General features: G+C 39.0%; 1 protein-coding gene across 5 annotated transcripts in view; it reads right to left on the bottom strand.

The window, feature by feature from the left end:
• Positions 1-22,110, bottom strand: part of ACSL1 (acyl-CoA synthetase long chain family member 1) — a 1,450,848-nt gene that overhangs the window by 1,186,806 nt on the left and 241,932 nt on the right. For all 5 annotated transcript variants that reach the window (XM_044089832.1, XM_044089833.1, XM_044089830.1 and 2 more), the window contains one exon: positions 21,279-21,380. In XM_044089832.1, the coding sequence (XP_043945767.1) occupies positions 21,279-21,380 (102 nt within the window). The remainder of the gene's footprint in view (positions 1-21,278; positions 21,381-22,110) is intronic.

The raw sequence follows: 22,110 nt of genomic DNA, 5'->3' as shown, positions 1-22,110 counted from the left end.
CGCTTGCTATGCATGTGTCTAAGGCAGTAAAACACAATGGTCTTAACTGGTACTTTGCCATAACCCAGAATGACGCAGAGATCCAAAGACATGACAATTCACTTTCATACCTAGCTATGTATTTGGTGTCATTCTAGGGAGGACCAGTATGTGTTATATCTTGGAATGAGATGGTTGACAAGTCTTCCTGCTTTGTCAGTGATAGCCTTCACCTCTCTCACCAAGGCTTTTACATTCTGGCTAAAGCTTTTGCTGTCCACAAAACCTTTTTTAGGCAGAGACTATGTGAAGGCCATTCTAACCTTGCAAATTCTAATCTGGGACACATTAATGTGACTCTTATCAATGCCAGGAGTCTTAAAAAGAAAATGCCTGAACTTGAGGCTTTCCTGCAACTTGAACACATTTATACACACACCATTACAGAAACACTTTCAGAGCAATGAAAGCATTCCCTGTATTGCTAGGTATGATGCTTAATCACATCCTCAGACCCACTGGCAATTGTTGGGGAGTATCAATATTTGTCAAGGATTTACCACTTCAAGACACACTCCTTGGGACACCACATGTGAAATCCTAGAAGTCCAAATCACCACTTCACTGCCAGCTATAGAACAACATCTATGTCCTCTTCCAAGCATGATAGCCATCTTAACACAATAGCTGAAATTCCTATTAAACCCAAGACCTTTCTACTGGGTGACATCACCTATCCATCAATAAAATGGCATGCTCAGTGCTTCCTTGACACTATAAATGCTCACTCTCTTTCAAAAATAGAGAACCATCCTACTACGGCATCCGTACGCTGGATCTAGTCCTCACAAATATGCCCAGCTAAGTATGTATCATGTTTTAAATCAAACCATAATTTAGTGACCTTTTCCTATAAAATTGGAGGTACTTCCCCTGTAAATAGCTCTGTGTTTAGGGACTTCTCAAAAAGCAATTTTTCAGTTACTTGATGACTTAAATAAATTCTGCTGCAATCCTGATCTGTAGGATACTATTGCTAAAGCTGCTACCTACCTATGCCTCTGACCTCTACTCCAACTTAAATAGTTGTACTGATAAGGCCGTTTCTATCCACAACAAATGAGAAGTTTAAAACAAACCCCTGTGGTGGAATACCTGCATAAATACATTTAACAAGAGCAAGAAACTGCCTAATGCTTACAAGATCTCTCATTCTATCTACCCTAACAGCATACTCAAGCAAACAAACAGCTTAAGGGAACAATTAGAAAGCTCAAAGTGGAGTATGAACTTAGGACATTAAAACCAGAAATAAATGCAAATCTTTAACTACATTAGAATGTTAACTAACACAACAGTGTTCAGAGCTAGTCCACCATACTACACACTCTGACCCAAAGGAAATAGCCAATAGCCTAGCTAGCAAACATCGTGCAAATTTTATTCCACCCACAGTTACAGCTATCCCACACGTTCCACAACCCCAGCCAACCACTAATTACTATGGAACAAGTTCTCTCATCCCTTTCATAAGCTAAGAATACTTCACGCATGGTCCCCGACAACATACCAGGTTGAGTGATTATCAGTGTCAAATATACACAAGGGTGGCTCAGCCATAGATCTTGGTAGCTATAGACAAAGTCACACTACTACCTTCAGATATAAAGCTATGGAGCACATTATCTCAGACTTGAAAATCTCTTGACCCTCATCAATTTGGCTTCATCAAAGAAAGGTCTTGCCTTTTAACCTCAATTTCTTTAAAGAGGCAAATGAAACAGTCAATAGTCATTATGCACTGGCTTGGCCAAGGCCTTTAACACTATTCCCCATGCAAGCATTATTTACAGACTTCTACATTTAAATATAAATTCTTATACTGTGCAATGGATAGCGAACTGGTAGTCTAAAAGAGCCCATGTGGTTAGAGCAGCAGATGATACTTCTGACAGCAAGACAGTTACCAGTGGCATTGAGTCTTTTCCTACTTAGCATACACTTTTTAGACCTTCAGGTTAGTATTTCTGGCCTATGGCTAAGTTTACAGATGTCCGTAAATTAGGTATTATTCAACCTTCAACTGATTCACAATTGTTTCAACATGGCTTAGATCATGTTAACAACTGGTACAAGGGCAATGGTTTCAAATTCAATATAAAAAAAATAGCATAATTAATTTTGGTAAACAAAACAGTTTCACTTACCATACAGGAGATGCACATCTCCAATCAGACACTATTGTAAGGGATATGGGTACTCATTGATAATTCCTTATCATTTGACCATATCTCCACTGTAGTTCAAAAAGCCTTCTATCTGGCCATCTAAATTCCAAAGGCATCTCCACTAGCTTCAAATAATTCTTAATTCCCCTTTACTCATATCTTATAAAACCCATTACTGAATATAATGCACCTTTTGGCATGTATTTATCTAAACATATCACACCACTCGAAACTGAAAGACCTCAGAGATTCATAACTAAAGATTAAAGACCTCAAAAATCTTTGTTATCAGGACAGACTTGCAGTTCTTCCTCTACACTATCTTACAGACTCCTCCATGGTGATCTATGTCTAGCATTTTGTGCCATGAAAGATCCAACCTTACGTGATCTCCTATTCCTTTGATGTACTGTTAGTTCTGAGAATTATCTGTTACAAGGATTAAACCATCGGCAGGTAAAGCAAAGTTGTCATGACAGATTCATATCACTATGTATCCCTCACCTCTGGAAAAAAATTTCCACTACATGCCACTAACAGTAGCACTCTTGCCACCTTCCAGGTAAACCTAGATAATTGATGGGCAACTTCATTCTCTCCCAGTCTATCTTGTCTTGCCTTCCTTGAGGCAAAAGAGAAATTCTGAAATGTGTTTTTGGCAGGCTTGAAATGTTCTGCAGACCGATTTCCTACTATTTACATATGAATCAGTATGAACAGCAGTGGGCTCGGAGCTGAAACCTGATGCACATCCTCTCCAAATGGTAACTCCTCTGAATCCAAACACTGTTTGCACTTGTGCCATTGGGTCTCTGTACATAGCCTGCAATAATTTTACCCATCCTTCTGGGACTGACCATTACAGAACTGCCCAAATCAGCTTCTGAGAGACCCTGTCATATGCCTTCTCCAAGTCTGGGAATGTCTAGTTGGACTATTTCCTCATCTTTAGCTTCTTCTCGACTATCTGACTCACTGCAAACAATGGGTTGGTTGTGCTGCAGTCTAATCTGAACGTCTTATTTCCCATCTTACTTTCTAGTACTATGCATATTTATCAGTCACCCTTCTCCAGAACATTCATGCAGTGTGACAGGAGTTTGATACCCCTACACTCCCCACAGTACTGAATATCTCATCTGTTCCATAGTCCTCAAACAGGCTGTTTTGAGGCTCTGCTGTTAGACTCCACCTATTTCCTCTTCATGAGGTGCTACAGACCAGAATATATCCTTGAACTCTTGTGGTTTCTCTCCAGTCAACTTCCAGGTCTTTAGCCTAGTCTCTGTTGATGTTTGAGCCTTCTCTGATCACCGCTTGCAGCTAGTTGTGGCAAGAGGTGATTTATGGTTGAACCACTCCACAAGCCAGACACTATTTTCACCACAAACAAAGGCCAAATGAGTAAAAAAAAATCACATTTATTCAGAAAAAAAACATCAAATTCTCTAGCGCTTCTTCTATGCTAGCCTTTACAGAGCATAAATGTATTTAGCCGGGTTCCTAGAGTTCATAAACTCTAATGCTATGGAACAACTAGTCCATCCCCACATCCAAACAAGAACATAACATACTAGATCATCATGGGACAAACATGGGACAAAATTTTTATATTCATCTATAGTATCATCATTGGTGAGATCAGATCATAAACTAATCTCACTGGAGGTATCCCCCCCCCAACCCAAGACACAATAGATCACAGATGAAGAACTTCTCAAAGGCACTTCACACTTCTTAAGACTGGTGTGGTATCCTTCCTTCCCGAGCCAATGGAAAACCACTCACCCAAGCCGCTGAAATCACTTGCAGAATCCCAAATAAAACAAAGACCTTTACCACCAAAGGCAAGTGCCCAGTCTGGTGGACCCCAGCTCTACAATAAAGGAGAAAGCTACTACCACAGAGAGCAAGCAAATCCTTAAAGGAAGACACCCTTGATCATTACAAGTAAAAACTACGATCACTCATAAAATCAAAAGTCACCAAAGACACAAAAAAAAGACAATCATAAGGCCTTTTTCATGTTTAGAGAAACCTGGGTGAAACTCCCAGATATGCTCAGAATTAGTTCAAAATGATGCCAACATACTGGCTGACAGGTTCTATGCAACTTCCAAAAGGAGATAGGTATCCCAGCTTAAATGTAGCCTCCTAAACATCCTATATGTACCCTAAACAACTGCTCTCTCCAAGAAACTGCTCTCTCATCTATGAAACACACAACGGCATCAGGCTGTCTGGATGGTCTAACTCAATGAGGAACCGCAGACTCAATGAGGCAGCTGTTTAATCTTAGCCTCACCCTCAGGATACGCAGACCCAAGGAGTGGCTGCAGACGGGCAACTGTGGTCCCACTTCACAAAGGCAGTGCTTCCATCGACTCCTGGGACCCACTGGTACTTCCATTAGCTTAACATTAACAAGCTGCAAAGCTATGGAGAGGATCATAATGGAACTCATGCAAATAAAGATATAGGGGACTTACAGACGGACATTCAAACAAGCCAGTTTGGCTTCAAAGGCAGATCAGCCTTTAAACTTGGTTGACTTTTTTTTGACAGCCCTCAAGGCCATTGATGCGGGCAAGGCAGTCCACACAGCCCACCTGGACCTTGCAAAGCTTTAGGCATACCCCCACTCGGGTATCATTGAAAAACTCACCAGCCTAAATGTAAACCCATAACCCACAAGATGGGTTGCAAACTGGTTAAAGTGACAGAACCCACAGGGTCAGAGTTGCTGGCACCATGTCAGACTCAGTCAGACAGAGCAAGTCACGTCCCCAAGTGGTGCATCTCAGTTTCATAAAGTCAGGCAAACACTCTTGTTTTATAAGTACGACAAAGTTTGCAGATGACTGCAAACTGGGTGCCATAGTTGAAAGCACATGCAGGACACAGATATGAAAAGCACATCAGACATAGAACATGGATACTGGTGCAGAGCAGATGGCCTCCAAAAATAAATGCCAAAATGCATAGTCATACCCTTTCGAAAAAAACAGTCATACCCCTAGCCCTGATAAAGGTGGCAATCCACTAAGCACATGAGAGAGGCTATCAGGGAGAGGCTATCAGCTGACACAGACCTCTCCTGACAGGACACGCTCTGACAGTAGTTAGTAGCTGACAGCGTTGAAGCCCAAGTGATCTGCCCACCTGATACATCCAGGATTCACATGAAGGATTGGATTCTGTATCAAGGGTCATTGTTCTCATGAGTACAATGCCCCATTCGACAATATCTCTTTGTACGCTCCCAGGCAATTGGAAGTACCCCAAATTAGCAACCAAAGGACCCCCAAAAATCCTCATCAAAAGGATCATGGGTACTGAATATGCCTAGCTCTATTCAGCTAACAGCAGCTCTAGCCCAGAGGTGATTACCTTGCCTGAGGTGACTTGTGCCTGACATACAAATTAATGGACATGCTCCATTAATGGACATGCTCCACCTCAAAAATCTAAATCAACCAGACCCTACAATATCTAGACCTATAACAGGTTATGGCTGGAATAGGATGGAGGAGGAGGGATAGACTCCCTATGCTGTGGAACAAATCCCGGCATATGAGGGGACCGAGGGTCCGGCTGCCTGGCTTCAAGAGAAATCTTGACCAATGGATGGAGATTGGGAGGATGGAGGTTTACCCTCACCTCTGTGTCCTGTGCTGACAGAGGACAGAGCGGCAAAAAAAATGGGCAAGCATCCTTCAACTTTAGGGGGGGTGAAAAATCAAAAACTGGGCTAGGAGCTTTAAAATGCCCTAGGGCAGATAGCCTAGTATAAACCTATGAACCTATACCTTTTTCTGTAATTTCCCCCACTTTTATACACATCAACTATTTCCCCAATAAATCAATAAAACAATTACACAATTATCTAAATGCAACTAATAAAAATGTCATTATAACAAACACTTCCAATTAAATTCATGATTCAACCCTCTTGGAGAGAGAGTGTCCAACTTTAAAATCAGCATCATTTCCTTTTTTTCCTTAATATATTCTTAACCTCTGATGGTGTCAAAGTTTTTTTCATAAACCTTGTCCAACACTGTTGCTTGCAATACCTGTGGATTACCCCTATGACATTCATTAAAATGTATTGCCACCGGACTTGTTTGCTTATTCTTTTTTATATCCCTTACATGCTCTTTTAACCCTCTAGAAAAACTCCTTTTGCTTTCATCCACATATTTTCCACAAGGGCATTTTAATCCATATATTATACCCTCTCTCTCTCACATTCATACATACCTTTCACCAGAAACTTTTTACTACAAACTTTCATACCCCACATCTTCCACACAGGTATGTCCCCTTTAAAACAAATTTCTTCACTTCTTCCTACTTGTGGCCATTTGAATCTTTCCATGTACTAAAAATTCTTTAATGCTTCTACCCTTCCTGTATGAGAAGCTTACTTTTTTATTTTCTAAAAAATTAACATTTCTTTCCAACAAACCCCAGTAATATTTAACCTGGCTTGCTAACTTTTCAGAAAAAGGTGTGTATGTGGACACAAAATATATACATTCCTGCTCCTGTTTCCCTCTTTACTTATACCTCTTAACCTCTTTCATTCTACTTTTATCCCTTCCATTGATATTATTAACCTTGTCCATTCCTTCCCCTCACTTCTTTAACCATGTATCCTCTTTCATAGAACTTTTTAAAAGTTTCATTCATTTCTATACTGGCTTCCTCAGGGTTATTGCATAATCTAGTAACCCTTAAAAATCCTCCATATGGTGTGGATTTTATTGTGTGGTGGATGGCAGCTCTGACCATGTAAAATATGATTAAACTCTTTAAATTTCCTATGTATTCGTGTTTTTAAATTTCCCCCAATATACATTCAACAGTCACAGCTAAATAATTGACTTTATTTCCTATCTGTAAGCCATTGAGAAATGAAAGCATTTGTCAGTTTAGTGTGTCTTTGAATTCTGGTGTTGTAAAAAAATATAATGCATTTTTTGAAAATGTAAAAACTTTCTTATAATTTAAGTAAAGTGAATGGAGAAGCTTGAATGAATTGAGTCAAAGAAAAGAGCAGTTTTTCAAACCAGCTGATAAAGGGGGCAAACTGGTGATTTTACACTATACGCAATATTTGAATATATCGACAGAGGCACTGGGAACTAAGGTTGGGTGGCACTATACTAGGGTAATCCTATGGCTAGGCTTGTAAAGGCCCCAGGGCCATTAGCCTAGTACACACCTATGAACCTGTATGTTACATTCATCTTAACAATGAACAAATTTATGAAAGAGTAGAGTTAGATGAGTATAATGAAGCAGAAGAGGAATACAAGGAATTGATTAATAAAGGATATAGGTTACACTACTTTTCATATGATCCTGGCTCAGTGACCCACCCTCGGGTCCAATGCCATCGAAGTAAAGCTGGTCAAGGAAACTGTTGAGTCAAGGGCACCCAGGTCATTGGTTCTAGCAGGGAGACCACTTGGGTCACATGGGGATTCAAAAATCACCGGATCGGACACAGATCAGAGGAGGAGAGAAAATGGTAGGAATATCTAGATCATCATCCTATCCACATTAACCTCTAACATGATCCTGGAAGATAGACCTAAATGATTAAGCTGCCAAGAGTGGTCTAGGGAATTGGTGCAAGTGTCTTTCTAGACAGAGTCAAGGACCAGATTCATGGGGGAGATGGCTTTGTTGGAAACATTGGATCCCATAGGCAAGAAAACAGCCGAAGACTGGACCCCCCCCCCATTCTTACAGAAGGGGAAGCCAAATCAGAGGGTCAGGGTACCATCACAGCCAGACCCTGAGCTACAGAAGGGTTCAGACACCTTTTCCTAGTTTCCCCAGATATTTCCTTAGCAGGATTCGTGTCCTTATCTATTTCCCTAGAGCTGCCTTTCTGGACCTCTCTGAGGATTTTTTGGCACTAGGAGATCCTGCAACGGAAGTGACCAAGTCTCCTAGTTGGGCAGGGAGAAGATCCTTCAATACAAGCTTTGCAACAGTCAAATAGGGCTTAAAACGCTAAAGAAAAGCAAATGTTGATGATTCATTCACATGAGCAGAAATTAAGCAATGTACACATTTCTTGTGTGGGTCCTGCAGTGGGATTTTGTGATGGCAGACCACACACACTTCTTGAAGCATGAAGTCGTCTGCCAGTTTAAAACACTCAAATCAAGTCCAAAACATGAACACCCTAACAAGTAGGAAAAGGAAAATATATATATTTTTTTAACAAGGGAACACTTCCTAAGAAAAACAACTAGCAAGAAACAAAAAGCATTCAAATGCCACTGGAGCAAAACAAGCAGCCAGCATCTCAACAATGGAGACAGACAGAGGTGGAGAAAGGCAGAACTGGCTAAAAATTACCCAAGTGTCAAGTATAGTAAAAAAAAGGTAAAGAGATTACAACCCTGACATAGATTTTGCGGAAATAACACTTATCTGAAAATCCAACTAGCTGAGCCTTGAGGAACAGCTCTGTCCTCTAGCATGCCAAATGAGATCAGTTGTACATTATGGGAGAGGGGAATAGCTTGAGCCTTGGAGCCGAATGTTTAGCTGTCAGCCTCAGATCTGATATTTCCATCTGTTGAGGTGGACAGAAAAACATCGGAGTCAGAATTGCATTTAGGAGAAATGGCAAGTGCATAATGAAAGTACACATCTACAAAATACCGTTATCAGCTAAAACAAAATTAAAAGTCATCTACAATTGTAATGTACATTGTTTACAAAAATCGAGACAAATCGCATGCAGAAACTTTGTCTTGTGTGATAATTACAGCTGTATGTTGTCTAAGCGGGAATGACAGGATAGCTGAGTGCAGTGAAGGATGTTGCACAAAGGTTATGAGGATGGAAGGACAAGTTACATTAAACAAAAGATTATGTGAGTGAAAAGTGAAGACTGGGATAATAGAAACTGCCAGGAGAGAGAATAAGTGTTACTAGTAAGAGTGACATAGCTCAGATAAGGTGACATGTTTGGATGAGAAGCAATGATTTGGCCGAGGAGTGGAGGTAGGCCTTCAGTCAAGACTTTTGTGTAAGACAGATTATCCTCAGATTTTTAGTCCTATTACAAAAGAGCAGTTCTGTGCAATGCAGTTTAGTTTTGGACCTTTGTTTATGGTTTCTGAGGTTTTAAGAGAAAGGATGCTGAAATAGTTTAGCTGCTAGGGGACAGGTGGCCTGGGCGACTAGAAACTTGAATAGCTGGGTTCCTACAAGAAACTCAGTCCTTAGATGGGATCTTAGATGATCAACACTTTGTTGAACATGAAGCCATTTTGCCTTCTTCAGCGTTTTACAGTGGTGCTCATTTTTAAGGGACAGGTGAATCTAGAAATGCTACTGTTACTGACTGAATAAATGTGGAGCTTATTTTTGACTGAGGCTATGAGGTGGAGGCCTTAATGAAGTTGGGAGAGTGGAATGCCTTTCTTTATGGCTGCTCTGGAGGTTTTAATGGGGGGGGGTATTTACCTAAACCAGGAGGGAGCGAACCTTTTTCTCTGTGTAGTTGAGATTGTGTTATGGTGGAGGGAGAAATTTAAGGGGGTCCTAGATAAGAAAAATACTTCAATTTTGTTTGGTGACAAAATTATAGTCCAGGTTTTGCTGAAGTTGAGGAGATGGCTTTTGTGGGAGAACCAGTGGATTAGGGCTAGAAAACCTACTTGCAGGTCTGTACAGAGCTTAGGTACAGAGTTCTTTGTGCAAAGTATTACCACATCATCAGTGTAGAGAAGGGGGTAAGATTAGGTAGGGTCAAGGGGAATTTTATAAATAGAAAAATAGTAGAGGAACAGGGATGGAACCATGTGCCACACTAACAGCTGACTGATTGGGAAATCAAAGAATTTTGATGGAGATATGGCAACCTTTTTTTTGTTAACGCCTTTACTTCTGCTGACATAGGCAAAATTACATTTATGTAATAGAAATCAAACTGTATTAAGTTCACATTTACAAACACTAAACCACACATTTTTATAGCTCCTATAATATAAGCTACATTACATAAATTATCAATTCCTGCTTTCTCTTAAACCTCATTCCTCCTCCAAAATTTCCTTCTGCATGCACGGTTCCCAGAGTTTCCATTTTTTCCAAGTAATTTACTCCTACCCTTTTCTAAAACTCCCACTTCCTGTTCACTTATCTGTTACAATAATCACTACTTCAAGTACAGTTGCTTTAGATTTTGATATCCATTTTCTAGTAATTGCTTTTTTGGCAGCCACCAGAATTAACTTAAAAAGACCTATGTTTAAGCAATTCAGATCCTGTACCCCAGCTCCAAAAAAATAAATAAAAAAAAAAATCCTTAATCACACACTTGCTTGCCCTGTACCTCCTGACAGTATTCTATAGGGAATTTTTAAAGTCTGACAATGCATCACATTCCCAAAACCTTTGTTCCCAATTACCTCTTTCTTACAAATCACACCTCCAATATTTGTCCTCTACCCAAGGGAAAATTCTTTGGAGTCTGCTTATGCTATACAAATATCTATGCAAACACTTCCAGGCAAAAATCCTAAATCTTAGAGACTGCTGCATATTTGGGAGACATGTTCTCCCATTGTTGTGAATTGCATATCTAATCTCTGCACGATCTTTCTGACCTATTCTTATTGATTCCTATAAATGTGCAATATTTTATATGCCCTACAAGTTATCCCTTTTTTAATAGCAGCTTCTGTTCTAGATTCAATTAAAAACTCAACCAGCACGGGTCTTCATTTAGGATTCCTCCATTCCTTTCTCTGTCTACACTCTGATATCAACCCCTGACAGGGAAGGCAATCACTTGTCTGCAATCCAAATGTCTTCTTGGCCTCTTCCCATTCTATTACCTTTCCTTCTCTACTTCTTTGCTCCCAATACCTTGGTTCCTTTGCTAGCTCCTCCAGTAAATACTAGTTCCCTCTTGTCTATTCTCTGTACTCATAAATGTAGTTATCCATATCAGAAGGGATCTCCTTTCTTCATTCCAGTGTTGGAGAAGTTCTTCGTATACTTTCTGCTACTTTACAGAATATTATGTATGGCGGCTGTTCTCAAAGATCAGCGTCCATAATCCCATTCTTTCATTATTTCTTGCATTATTCCTTGCTTCATCACACCTTTCAATTCTGAATTGCAGCTTTCTGCTTGTGTTATGTATAACCGCCTTAAATGTGTACCTCTAAAATATCCCTTCAAATCAGGTAATCCTAAACCTACTTGTTCTGTTGTGAGGATCAACTTATCTCACTTGACTCTTGAACTCTTCCCCTCCCAAATAAAATCCTTCATCTCTATTACTGTTCACAACTTCTTTAGTTAATAAAAATATACCTGACCTGTGTAAAAAACTAAAGGGACTAAACATTTTTACTGCTTGCATCTCATTATCCATATCCAGAGACAAAGATTCTAGTTTCTCAGCTTTTGTATTATCTTGTTAGACTCCTCCCATATAGCATTACCTGACATGACAATCCTTTTTAATCCATACTCCTAAATACTTCATTTTATCATGTCTTCATAAACATGGGTATTGCTGGATCAATTAATGTGTGGGTACATAGTTTGCAGCTATAGCCTTTGTTTTATCTTCATTAATTTTGAGCCTTAAAAAAAAAAAAAAAATTGTCTCAGAATACTCCACAACACTGAGATGTCCTTTTCTGGTTCCATCAGGTACAAAATAATATATGCAAATACAACCAACCTTTCTTGAACGCCATATCAATGTTGTCCTTGAATTACTTAGTCTCTTATTTTCTTTGCAAATCATTCTAATATAATGCAAATAAAGGGAAAGAAGCCATCCCTGCTTTGTTCATCATGTCAGACAACTTATCAGTGAGGAACCCTCCCACTTTTTTGCCTCTGATCCCACATACATCCCTCTAAATAACCTTATTATTGTATCAGGAAACGGAAATGCTTCTACATCCCTAATCAAAATCCCAACTTACCATGTCAAATGCTTTCTCTGCATCAAGACACACCAATAACAGTGGCATTTCCTACATTCTGCTTCCCTTGGGTTCATTGTTCTATTAATGTTATCAAATGTTAGTCTCTCCTCCACAAAACCACACTGGTTCATGTCTATCATTTTTAGCATCACTCTTGCTATTCATTTAGCCATTATAGACACAAACGTTACAATCATGGTTTAAAACTAAAATGGGCCTATATGAAGCTGGATCAGATGGGTCTTTACCATCTTTAGCTATTCAGCTAACACAAGCTTTTTTTTTCCAGGGTGTTAGTACCTCCCATCCTTTTAAAATACTGTTAAACAAAGCCTTCCAAATATTCAACATTTTATTCCCTCCCATATTCCACCAGAATACCATCTACTGCGAGACTTTCCTTTAGCTTGGTTATAAACATTACCATATTGCTCATCACCTCCTATTTTAACTGCTAGTTGTTAAGCCTCATCTACCTCTAACCTTGGCATATTTAAATCTTCCATAAATACTCCCATTTATGGGGTTTTTTCTGTCCATTTCTATGCTTTATACAAACTGTTGTTTTTCATAAAACTTCCAAAATATCTTCTATACCTCTACAGACCTCTGGTTATTTTATTTTTTCTCGTTATAGGCTCCATAATTTTGGTGGCAACTTTCTACTTTCTGTTGCCCAAATCATTGTGTCAAAAGTTTTTGTGCTTGGAATCAAGAAACAGTTGCTTAACAGCAATCATTTTAAACTCATGCATATTATCCAGGTACTCCATTATTTTCTCTTTAGTACTCTGCAATTGTGCCTCTTCTTGTTCTGTGAGATTCCCCTTATTTTGTAATATTTTAACCTTTGTCAGCCCATATAAATGATTCTTACTGCTTCTTAACCTGCCCATATAAATGATTCTTACTGGTTCTTAACCTTAACATCTTCTTTTACTTCTACCTTAAGTTTTAAATTCCACTTTCAATTTATGCCACTAGCTATACATTCTGGAGTCCTTTCTATTTTCCCTAATAACTCCCAGACAATTTCCACAACCTGTTTGTTAAGTTCCTCTTATTAACAGGTATGTGGGGAAGCTCAGGTGTCTCATCTTTACTTCATTAACATGCATTTATTTTAGTAATTACTGGTGAATGATCTAAAATAGTTATAGGATGCATATCAAAAGTTCTTAATTAAATGGACATGTTCCTGTGCAATATAATTTCATTCAAGTATTGCCCAGTTATTGTACTTTGGGGAATATGTAAATTCTTAGAGTTCCTACTACAGAATTTCCATCTTTCATAGCAAATATTTTCATAAATTTCTCTACCTTCTTTTTGTTACATTTTCCCTTCTAGGCCCCCAGATACATTCTTATTGGTGTAAATCAAATTTTACTTTCCACCTACAGGTAATATTCCCTGCTGAAAGCTAATCTTTTCTCGCCATTTTAAGCCTCAAAATAGCAAATTTGGGTGGAACTTAAATACATACCAGTGTAATCCTCATCCCTTGTCAGTCGCATTTAATACAAATCTGCCATTATCAACTTTTTTCCCCTCTTCTATCACTACTGAATCTCCTCTATCAATTAATACAAGTACTCCTCTTTTCCTTTGTGCAAAAAATGACCAGAACCTAAGTGAACAGAAGTGGCCTCAAATGTTAAAAATGAATTTTAATGAACCAAAAAAAAAAATACAAAAGGATTAAGTTCTTTCATCTGCAAACATAACCAGACTTCTTCAGAATCAATTACATACATTCATAGCAACCTTTTAAATACCCCCCCATCATAATCACATGTTCATTCCCTCTAATAAAAGCTGAAATACAATTAAAATGTAATTGGAAATCAATTAAAACCTAAAAGGTGTGAAAATCAGGAACCAAACAATACCAAATGCAGTCTAAACATAGTAAGATTCAAGCCTAAGAATACTGGCAACAGATGCATGTTCATTCAGACAAGGTAAAAAGGTAGCATTCAACTTCAGTTGCCAGTATAATTCCCTTTTTTCAATATAATCTTCCCAAAGCCCACCCCTTGGATTTCTAAGGATTTGTTCTAGACCAAAAACCAAAGAGTTGAGCAGGATGACTTGAAATATGCTTGTACAAAGCATTCTTAACATTTTGTTTTCTGATGTCTAAAAGGTGCTCATAAATAAGCTCTTTCAGCTTTCTTTGGGTTTTCCTCACATAAAAACTCAGAGTTTTGATATACAGCAAGGTAAACAATTCCTACAGAGTGCAATTACGTTCTGATTAACCTTGACAGAATCACCCACCAAAATATATATTGGATGACTTTTTTCTAGAAGCATGGAAATTTCTGCTGCAAGTTCCCACTGACTGGGTGGGATGTCATAAAACTTTTGTGCTCAACAGGGAAGAGGGAAAATTGTATAAAATAACCTCTGAAGATGACGCTTAGCACCCATGAATTTGAGAGTATGTTTTACCCAGCTTGGGGATGCAAAGATAAGCTTCTCCCAACTGCTTCCAGAGTGCAGCAGTTGAGCAATCCTTCAGGGACGGTGAAAAGGCTTTTTGTTGAATGGTCCACGAAAGCCCATATCTGCAAGTACACCCATGCCCCTGGGACAATATCCATTGCTGTTCTGATTTCCTGAACTACATCCTCTTTCCAGCTAACTGATTCTAGATTACAATCTCTGGGGTGTGGAGAAGTGGATATTAACTGTACAGAGTCTTACCCACCTGCTGGCTTCTGGTGAGCGTTTAACCTTTGGTCCAAAGTGGACACATCAGAGAGGGTGTTAATGAAGAATGCCCTGAAACTTTCTGCAAATTTAAATAGGTGCATCCAGGCAAGCCAGCAAATGGAAATGCAGGTGCCTTCCATTGTTGCTATACCATCAGCTGCACTCAAGAGCAGTCACATGGCTACAGTGGATGAATACTGGAGGGTGACCAGCTGGGAATCTCGCTTCTGGACATCTGCTGGTAATACCCCTGAGAGAAGGAAACTTCCCTAAAGCTTTTTTGAAATCTGGTGACATGAGCTAGATAATTCAATGCTCTGAGAGCAACGGTCAATAAAGTACAACTCCATTTCCCAAATCAGTCCATCACCCTAGATGATCAATTAGGGGATGGATCGAGGAACTCTCTTGCCGCTGCTGCAACCATTGCCATCTGCTGGAGGATTCTTGCTCCAGTATTTACTGTCTGCAGGGGCAGAGAGAATTTTGCCTGGCTTTTCTGCGACTGGTTCCACCATGGTAGAATCCTTCCATGCCACTGAAACATCAAATCAAGGAGTGGATCAATGGGTGGCACACCCCAGGAGGTAGATGAGCCAGACCCAAAGGATTCCAAGAACACAGACTCATCAGGAGAACTGTGGACCCCCCCCCCCCTTCTCTGTCTTACCAATTCCAGAATCTCGCCAAATGTAATGTCCTTGGGGGGGGGGGGGTGTTATCAAAGTCTCTCTCTTCAGTGACAAACTCAGATGAAGAGTTCATGTGCTTCCATCTGCTCGTCCATTTGCTATGAAGTGTGTTGGGGGGATACCAGAGGGTTTGGAACCAACCTGGGATCCGACAGAGCAGGAAATATAGGAAACATGGGGGACTGACTGCCCGTCTGACAAAAGAATGAGAAATAGAAGTTGATCCAAGCTGGTGTTCGGACAGAGCAAATTTTGGAGAGAGTATCTTTAGCCTGGAGTAGCATTTCTCCTTAAGTACTGGAGAATGAAGTCAGGAGCTGACCAGGTCTGGAGAGAACCAGGGCCAAGTTGAACAGGTACGGCAATGAGACTGTTAGTTCCGACAGCCTTGGCACTTTAAGATCCAATTCCAAAGACATGTAAGGATCCGGAGAACTCTTATGGGACTTCTGAGTCCTTTTTTTCCTTAGACTTGTCTTTAGATATATCCTCATCTTTGTTCACATCCACTTTCTCCCTAGATTTCTTCTCTTTAGGTTTGGGAGAAGAAATGAACAAAGAATGTCGGGGCAGCAAACTCTGTCTGGAAGGGGTCACTTGACAATAAGCTTTTCATGTCTAGTTTGTAAGATTCTAGCACTAAAACAGGCACAGGCTTGATAAGTATCTAAATGTGTGGCCCCTAAACAATAAATGCAGATGACGCAAGGGTCTGGGGGGGGGCAGCCTACGCCTTGCACTACATGGTACACTAACTACAAGAACTTGAAACCAAAATTCTTAACGCTACTATGAACTACTGTTAAATATTTTTTTAAAAATCCAAAGCAACTACTGCACTGACAATCCTCAACATCTACAGTGGAAAAAAAAGTTTACACACCCCTGTTAAAATGCCAGGTTTTCGCAATATAAAAAAATGAGACCACAATAAATCATTTCAAAACTTTTTCCACCTCTAATGTGACCTATAACCTGTACAATTCAATTGAAAAGCAAACAAACAAATATGTTAGGGGAAAAATATAAAAAATAAAAAAATGTACAATAAGCTGGTTGTACAAGTGTGCACACCCTTAAACTAATTCTTTGTTGAAGCATCTTTTGATTTAATTACATCATTCAGCCTTCTTGGGTACACACCTACCATCAATTAAAGAGACTCTGATTAACCCCAAATAAAGTTCAGCTGCCCTAGTAGGACTTTCCTGACATGTACTCAGTTGCCTACTACAGCAAAAGTCATGGATCGTAGAGAGCTTACAAAGCATCAAAGGGAGCTCATTGTTGAATGGTATCAGTCAGTAGAAAGGTTCAAAAAATTTTCCACAGCAGTGGATATACCATAGAACACAGCGAAGATGGTCAAAGAGTGGGGAAAATATGGGACAACACTGGCATTGCAAAGAACTGGGCGTCCCTCCAAAATTGATGAAAAGACCAGATGAAAACTGGTCAGGGGGCTGCCAAGAGACCTGGAGCTGCAGGAATTTCTGCCAAGTACTGGTTGTGTACTATATATGACAATCTCCCGTATTCTCCACATGTCTGGGCTATGGGGTAGGGTTGCAAGACGGAAGCCTTTTCTTACACAGAAAAACATCCAGGCCCAGCCAAAATATGCAAAACAATACATCACTTCTCCCAAAAGCATGTGGAAAAATGTGTTACTTTTTGGCCACAATTCCAAAAGGTACGTTTGGTGCAAAAACAACACTATGCATCACCAAAAGAACACCATCCCCATGGTGAAGCAAGGTGGTGGCAGTAATATTCTTTGTTTTTTTTTCTGCTGGAACTGGGGCTTTAGTTAAGGTGGAAGGAATTATGAACAGTTTCAAATACCAGTCACTTTTGGTCCAAAACCTTCAGGCGTCTGCTCAAAAGCTGAAGATGAAGAGGAATTTCACCTTTCAACATGACAATGACCCCAAGCATACATCGAAATCAACAAAAGAATAGCTTCATCAGAAAAAAATTAAAGTTTTGGAATGGCCCAGACCTAAATACAATAGAAAAATCTGTGGGTTGACCTCAAAAGGGCTGTGCACAAGAGATGCCCTCGCAATCTGACAGACTTGGAGTACTTTTTCAAGAAAGAGTGGGCAAATATTGCCAGGTCAAGATGTGCCATGCTGATAGACTCCTACCCAAGAACATTTGACTGCTGTAATTACATCAAAAGGTGCTTCAAAGTATTAGTTTACTTATGCACACTTATGCAACCAGCTTATTGTATTTTTTTTTTATTTTTTATATTTTTTTTCCAGCAGATTTGTTTTTCAAATGAATGGTACAGCTTATAGGTCATATTAAAGGTGGGAAAATTTTTGAAGCGATTTATTGTGGTCTCGTTTTTTTATATCACAAAAACTTGACATTTTAACAGGGGTGTGTAAACTTTTTATATCCACTGTATATAAAAGACCTATGTCAGCAACAAAACATACCTAAACTTTCTAATAACTCTTAGAACAAGATACATATGCAGTAAACTTGACAGAGGAAACTCTCTTGGACAGGGAGGGAGGAAGGAAGGAACATAGGTAATGCAAAGGATATGATTAACTGGAGCCCTTCGAAGCACGACCAATCACTTCAGGTGGCAAATGAGATGTGAGGTAACCACGTGGAAGCCAGGGAATTATAGGTAGGGGAGGAGTCAGAGCCAAAGCTTCAAGAATGGTGCAGTGGTTGGATCAGACAACCCATAGTTGAATCGAATGAAAAACACTGGAACGCACAACAGAATCATTCATAACTATGGATGGGAAATAAAGCCATAACAACTTGGGTCCACAACTGCTAACACTGCTCACACACAAGTTAAGGGACAACTACCCTCATTATCCCCTGTTGTCATCTGTCTGGCTCTGTCATGTGCCCATACTTTTTGGCATCTTCTCAAATGTCAAGTATGACTGAAATATCTGGTTCAAACATGCAAATAACTGCAAATGTCCAAGCATTATCCTTAACCCCATTGAAATGACCTACCTTTAAACAGAACTTAACATTACAAACAAATGGTGCAGAAGAATTATACTACCATCAAGTCAAGAAATTAGTCATTCTACCATTTGGCAAAAACTGTCAGTTTTACCTTTTACTAATGTGCAACAGTAAGACCATGGAGACATTTCCAGACTAAGAAGTAACAAGGGTTTATCTCAATGTGCAAGATGATAACTTACAGTTTTACTTTTCTCTTTCATTGCAATTGCCCAGCTCTCCATATCTACTTTTAAATGTTCTTCATGGACATTGGGAAACATGCTCTATTCAAACTATCTGCTACATGCAGTTTGTCTTGTCTGCATTTCACTTTCAAATCACACTGCAGATTATGCAACATTCTATGCAATCATGAGTTGCCCACTACAAGGTCTTTCTGTGGTCAGTTTCTACCCAAACCTCTTTAGCACACACATTCATTGAGTGTCCAACACCCACACACTAAATTCCTTTTATGTGTGAGCATATCTTTTGTGCATTTGCAAATGGTCTTAATCCACAAGCAACTGTTTTTGTCTCGAGTAAGAACACAGCTCTTATACCATTGCTGACTTGCATGTACTTGTAACTCAACTGGTTTACTAACAGTGATGCGTACTGTTCTAATAACTTTCTTTTAGTTATCTCTCACATTAGGTACAAACTTTGCAAGATGCCGTACCTTCCTAAGAAACCTATGTAATATTAGCTGATCTTCTGATTTAAGCATTTGCATTGACCGTTCTTTTTCTTTATCAGGCTACAGTCTTTTACTATTAAAATATGACTCATGTATTTCAGACTTCTCACATTAAGTTAAGACAGTATAATCACATTAAAATTACTCAGCAGTTGTAGCAGTCTCTTACCATGCTCTTCTTGCATCCAGTCCCACACCATCATAAATAGGTTATTAGCTTCCAAGCCATCAATTACATGTCCAGCACTTTGGAATATCTCTGGTGCAGATGAAACAGCAAACATGTGTCTAAGGAATATGTACCTTCTTAGCATTTTGTAAACAAGATGTCATGAGTTTTAATAAGTACATATGAACCTATGACTCCTGTCTTGGCACGCTTCTCTTCATGGAAAGCAGCAACATGTAAATGTTCTGCTTGTCTCCGTGTTATTAGTAATTAAAATAAAAGGCCTAAAAACTTCACTGGAATTTATGGCTAGGCTTCTACAGAGATACTCATGCATTAACTGCCTAGTACACACCTATGAAGAGATTATCACATGTACAAAATTTGGCACTTTTTCAATTGGCTTTAATCAACCAGAATTTCTAATACACATCCAGTACTGAAAAGAGCTTTGCTTTTAGTATTTGTGAGACACGGAGAACTAACCAATCTTTATGAGGTTTTCAGTCAGAGTGAACATTCTAGAAGAAGATTTATCATAGGACATGCAGCTCCTGTTGCCAAAACATTAGCCTACAAATCTATATACTCCACATATGACATTTAGATCACCTAGAAAGGGGCATGTGCCTGTAAGGATATTTTTACCAATGGGAAATTACAAACTTGTTGTCTGCAAAGTGTGGCTAAATAAGCTACCTACTGTAAGCTACAATTACAAACTCCTGAATGGCAATCACCAGGGAAAAAAACAAATGAAAATCACCTGCGGGGGATTTCAAAATGTAAACTAATGGAAGCAAAAACTGCTACAAGAGGCAAGACCAAAGAATGATTACATTACTGGAATCCTCTGCTCTGATCAAGAACATGAATGACTTAGAGAGTCAGCTTAACTGGAGACATATAGGCAGCATAAATGCCACACTGTCAATCACCAGAGATGAAATACTAGACAAAGATACAGAATCAGCTACTAAGAACATCTCCCATGCCTGGGTGGATGAAGGCCTAAAAGTTGACTTTCTGATGGAAAAGAAAGCTGCCTAGATGATAAACCAGAAAGCTACAGTCCTGCCTGGAGGACTTGGGAGGTCTGGATTCCCAATTTTGACCCTCTATCTTTAAACTCACAAACATGTTCACTGACAAATGATTTTCTGAATAATTCTTCACAAGGTGCTTTTAACTCTGCCCATTTACATTTCTGGTAGCAATGATGAGGTCAGTGATAAATGTTGGCCCAGACTGCAATTAGCTACATCAACCACTGGTTCAAGCTAAAACAGTTGCATCTAATAAAAGTCTTTTGCTCTGCAATTGACAAGTACATTTTTAAAGTTCTGTAGCTTAAACCTGGACTTTCCTTACAACATCAAATAGAACACTGTAAAATCCATATACAGCAAGAAAGAACTGAAGACATCGGCAAAATGTCATTAAACAGTCTTATGGTGCACCAATGTGAACCATGGAACAGTGGTTCCCATGAGCATATAAGCTGAAACATACGCAACACTGATCATTGCTGAAGAACAGCTTTCTAGCCATTCCACAAGACTTCATTTAATGAAAATCTGTCCATTACCAACAAGTGTACAACAATTTTGAGCAAAGTTGTCAATAATGAATGTTGCTAGAGTCAACTACAGCTAACTTGCAAAAGTGCCAACAAAAGTGCACCTCTTTGAAATATCTTACAACACTGCAGCTTTAAAGTGAAACCTCTTTTGTGGAACTGTGCACAAGTTAAGAGACATTAAGAAAAAGTATACCTTAATAAATCTGCCACAAAGAAAAGATTACCTCAGCCCTATTTTGTGCAAAGATGCCCACGAACTGGTCTGGTGCTGGCTTGTGACCCAAATGGATTAATCCGGAACCCAGGCATTCAGCTCGGTCTTCTACCTGAAAACACAAGGGTCATTTCCAACAGGTGGAAAGAGAGGACAGACCAAAGGTTTTATTTTAAATACATTCATCAGAAAACAAAGTGCTGATGCTCCTTTTGACTTTAAAGTCACTCAAGAACTCCGTTTGCACATAACTTCAAAATATGTACTGCTCTATCACAGTACTAACTGATATTAACACAATTAAAAGTTTACATCCTATGACCATCTACATAGCTACATTATATGTTCTCCACATCAGAATTAATCTAAATTTCAGTTCAAAAATATTTGAATGGTGCCTGGTTAATTCCCATCTACGATTACATAAACTGCAAGTGTTGCAAAACTCGACACTTCCAGGTAATCAAACTAAAATTAAACTTTTCTTAAAACTGGAGAACAGAAAGGTCCCTCTCCACACCCTTATTAATATGGGTATAAATAACAGCTGATGCTACAAGTTCAGTATCACAAACTAAACAGTGGTTAGGTTACCTTCATTAGGTGGATATAAAACATGATGTTAGATTACTGTACATTCTTAATGTAGATTCAGAAATCATGGTATATTACAGTATATATATATATATATATATATATATATATATATATATATATATATATATATATATATATATATATATATATATATATATATATATATATATATATATATATATAGAGAGAGAGAGAGAGAGAGGACTACACAGATTGGGATTCATACAGAATGCACCCAAACCTAT

Source organism: Protopterus annectens, chromosome 12.part0 (assembly GCF_019279795.1).
Source record: "Protopterus annectens isolate FY-2018-M chromosome 12.part0, PAN1.0, whole genome shotgun sequence".
Lineage (NCBI taxonomy): Eukaryota > Metazoa > Chordata > Ceratodontiformes > Protopteridae > Protopterus > Protopterus annectens.
The sequence above is the reverse complement of the archived record's forward strand: the minus strand, read 5'-3'. Positions and strand labels throughout refer to the sequence as shown.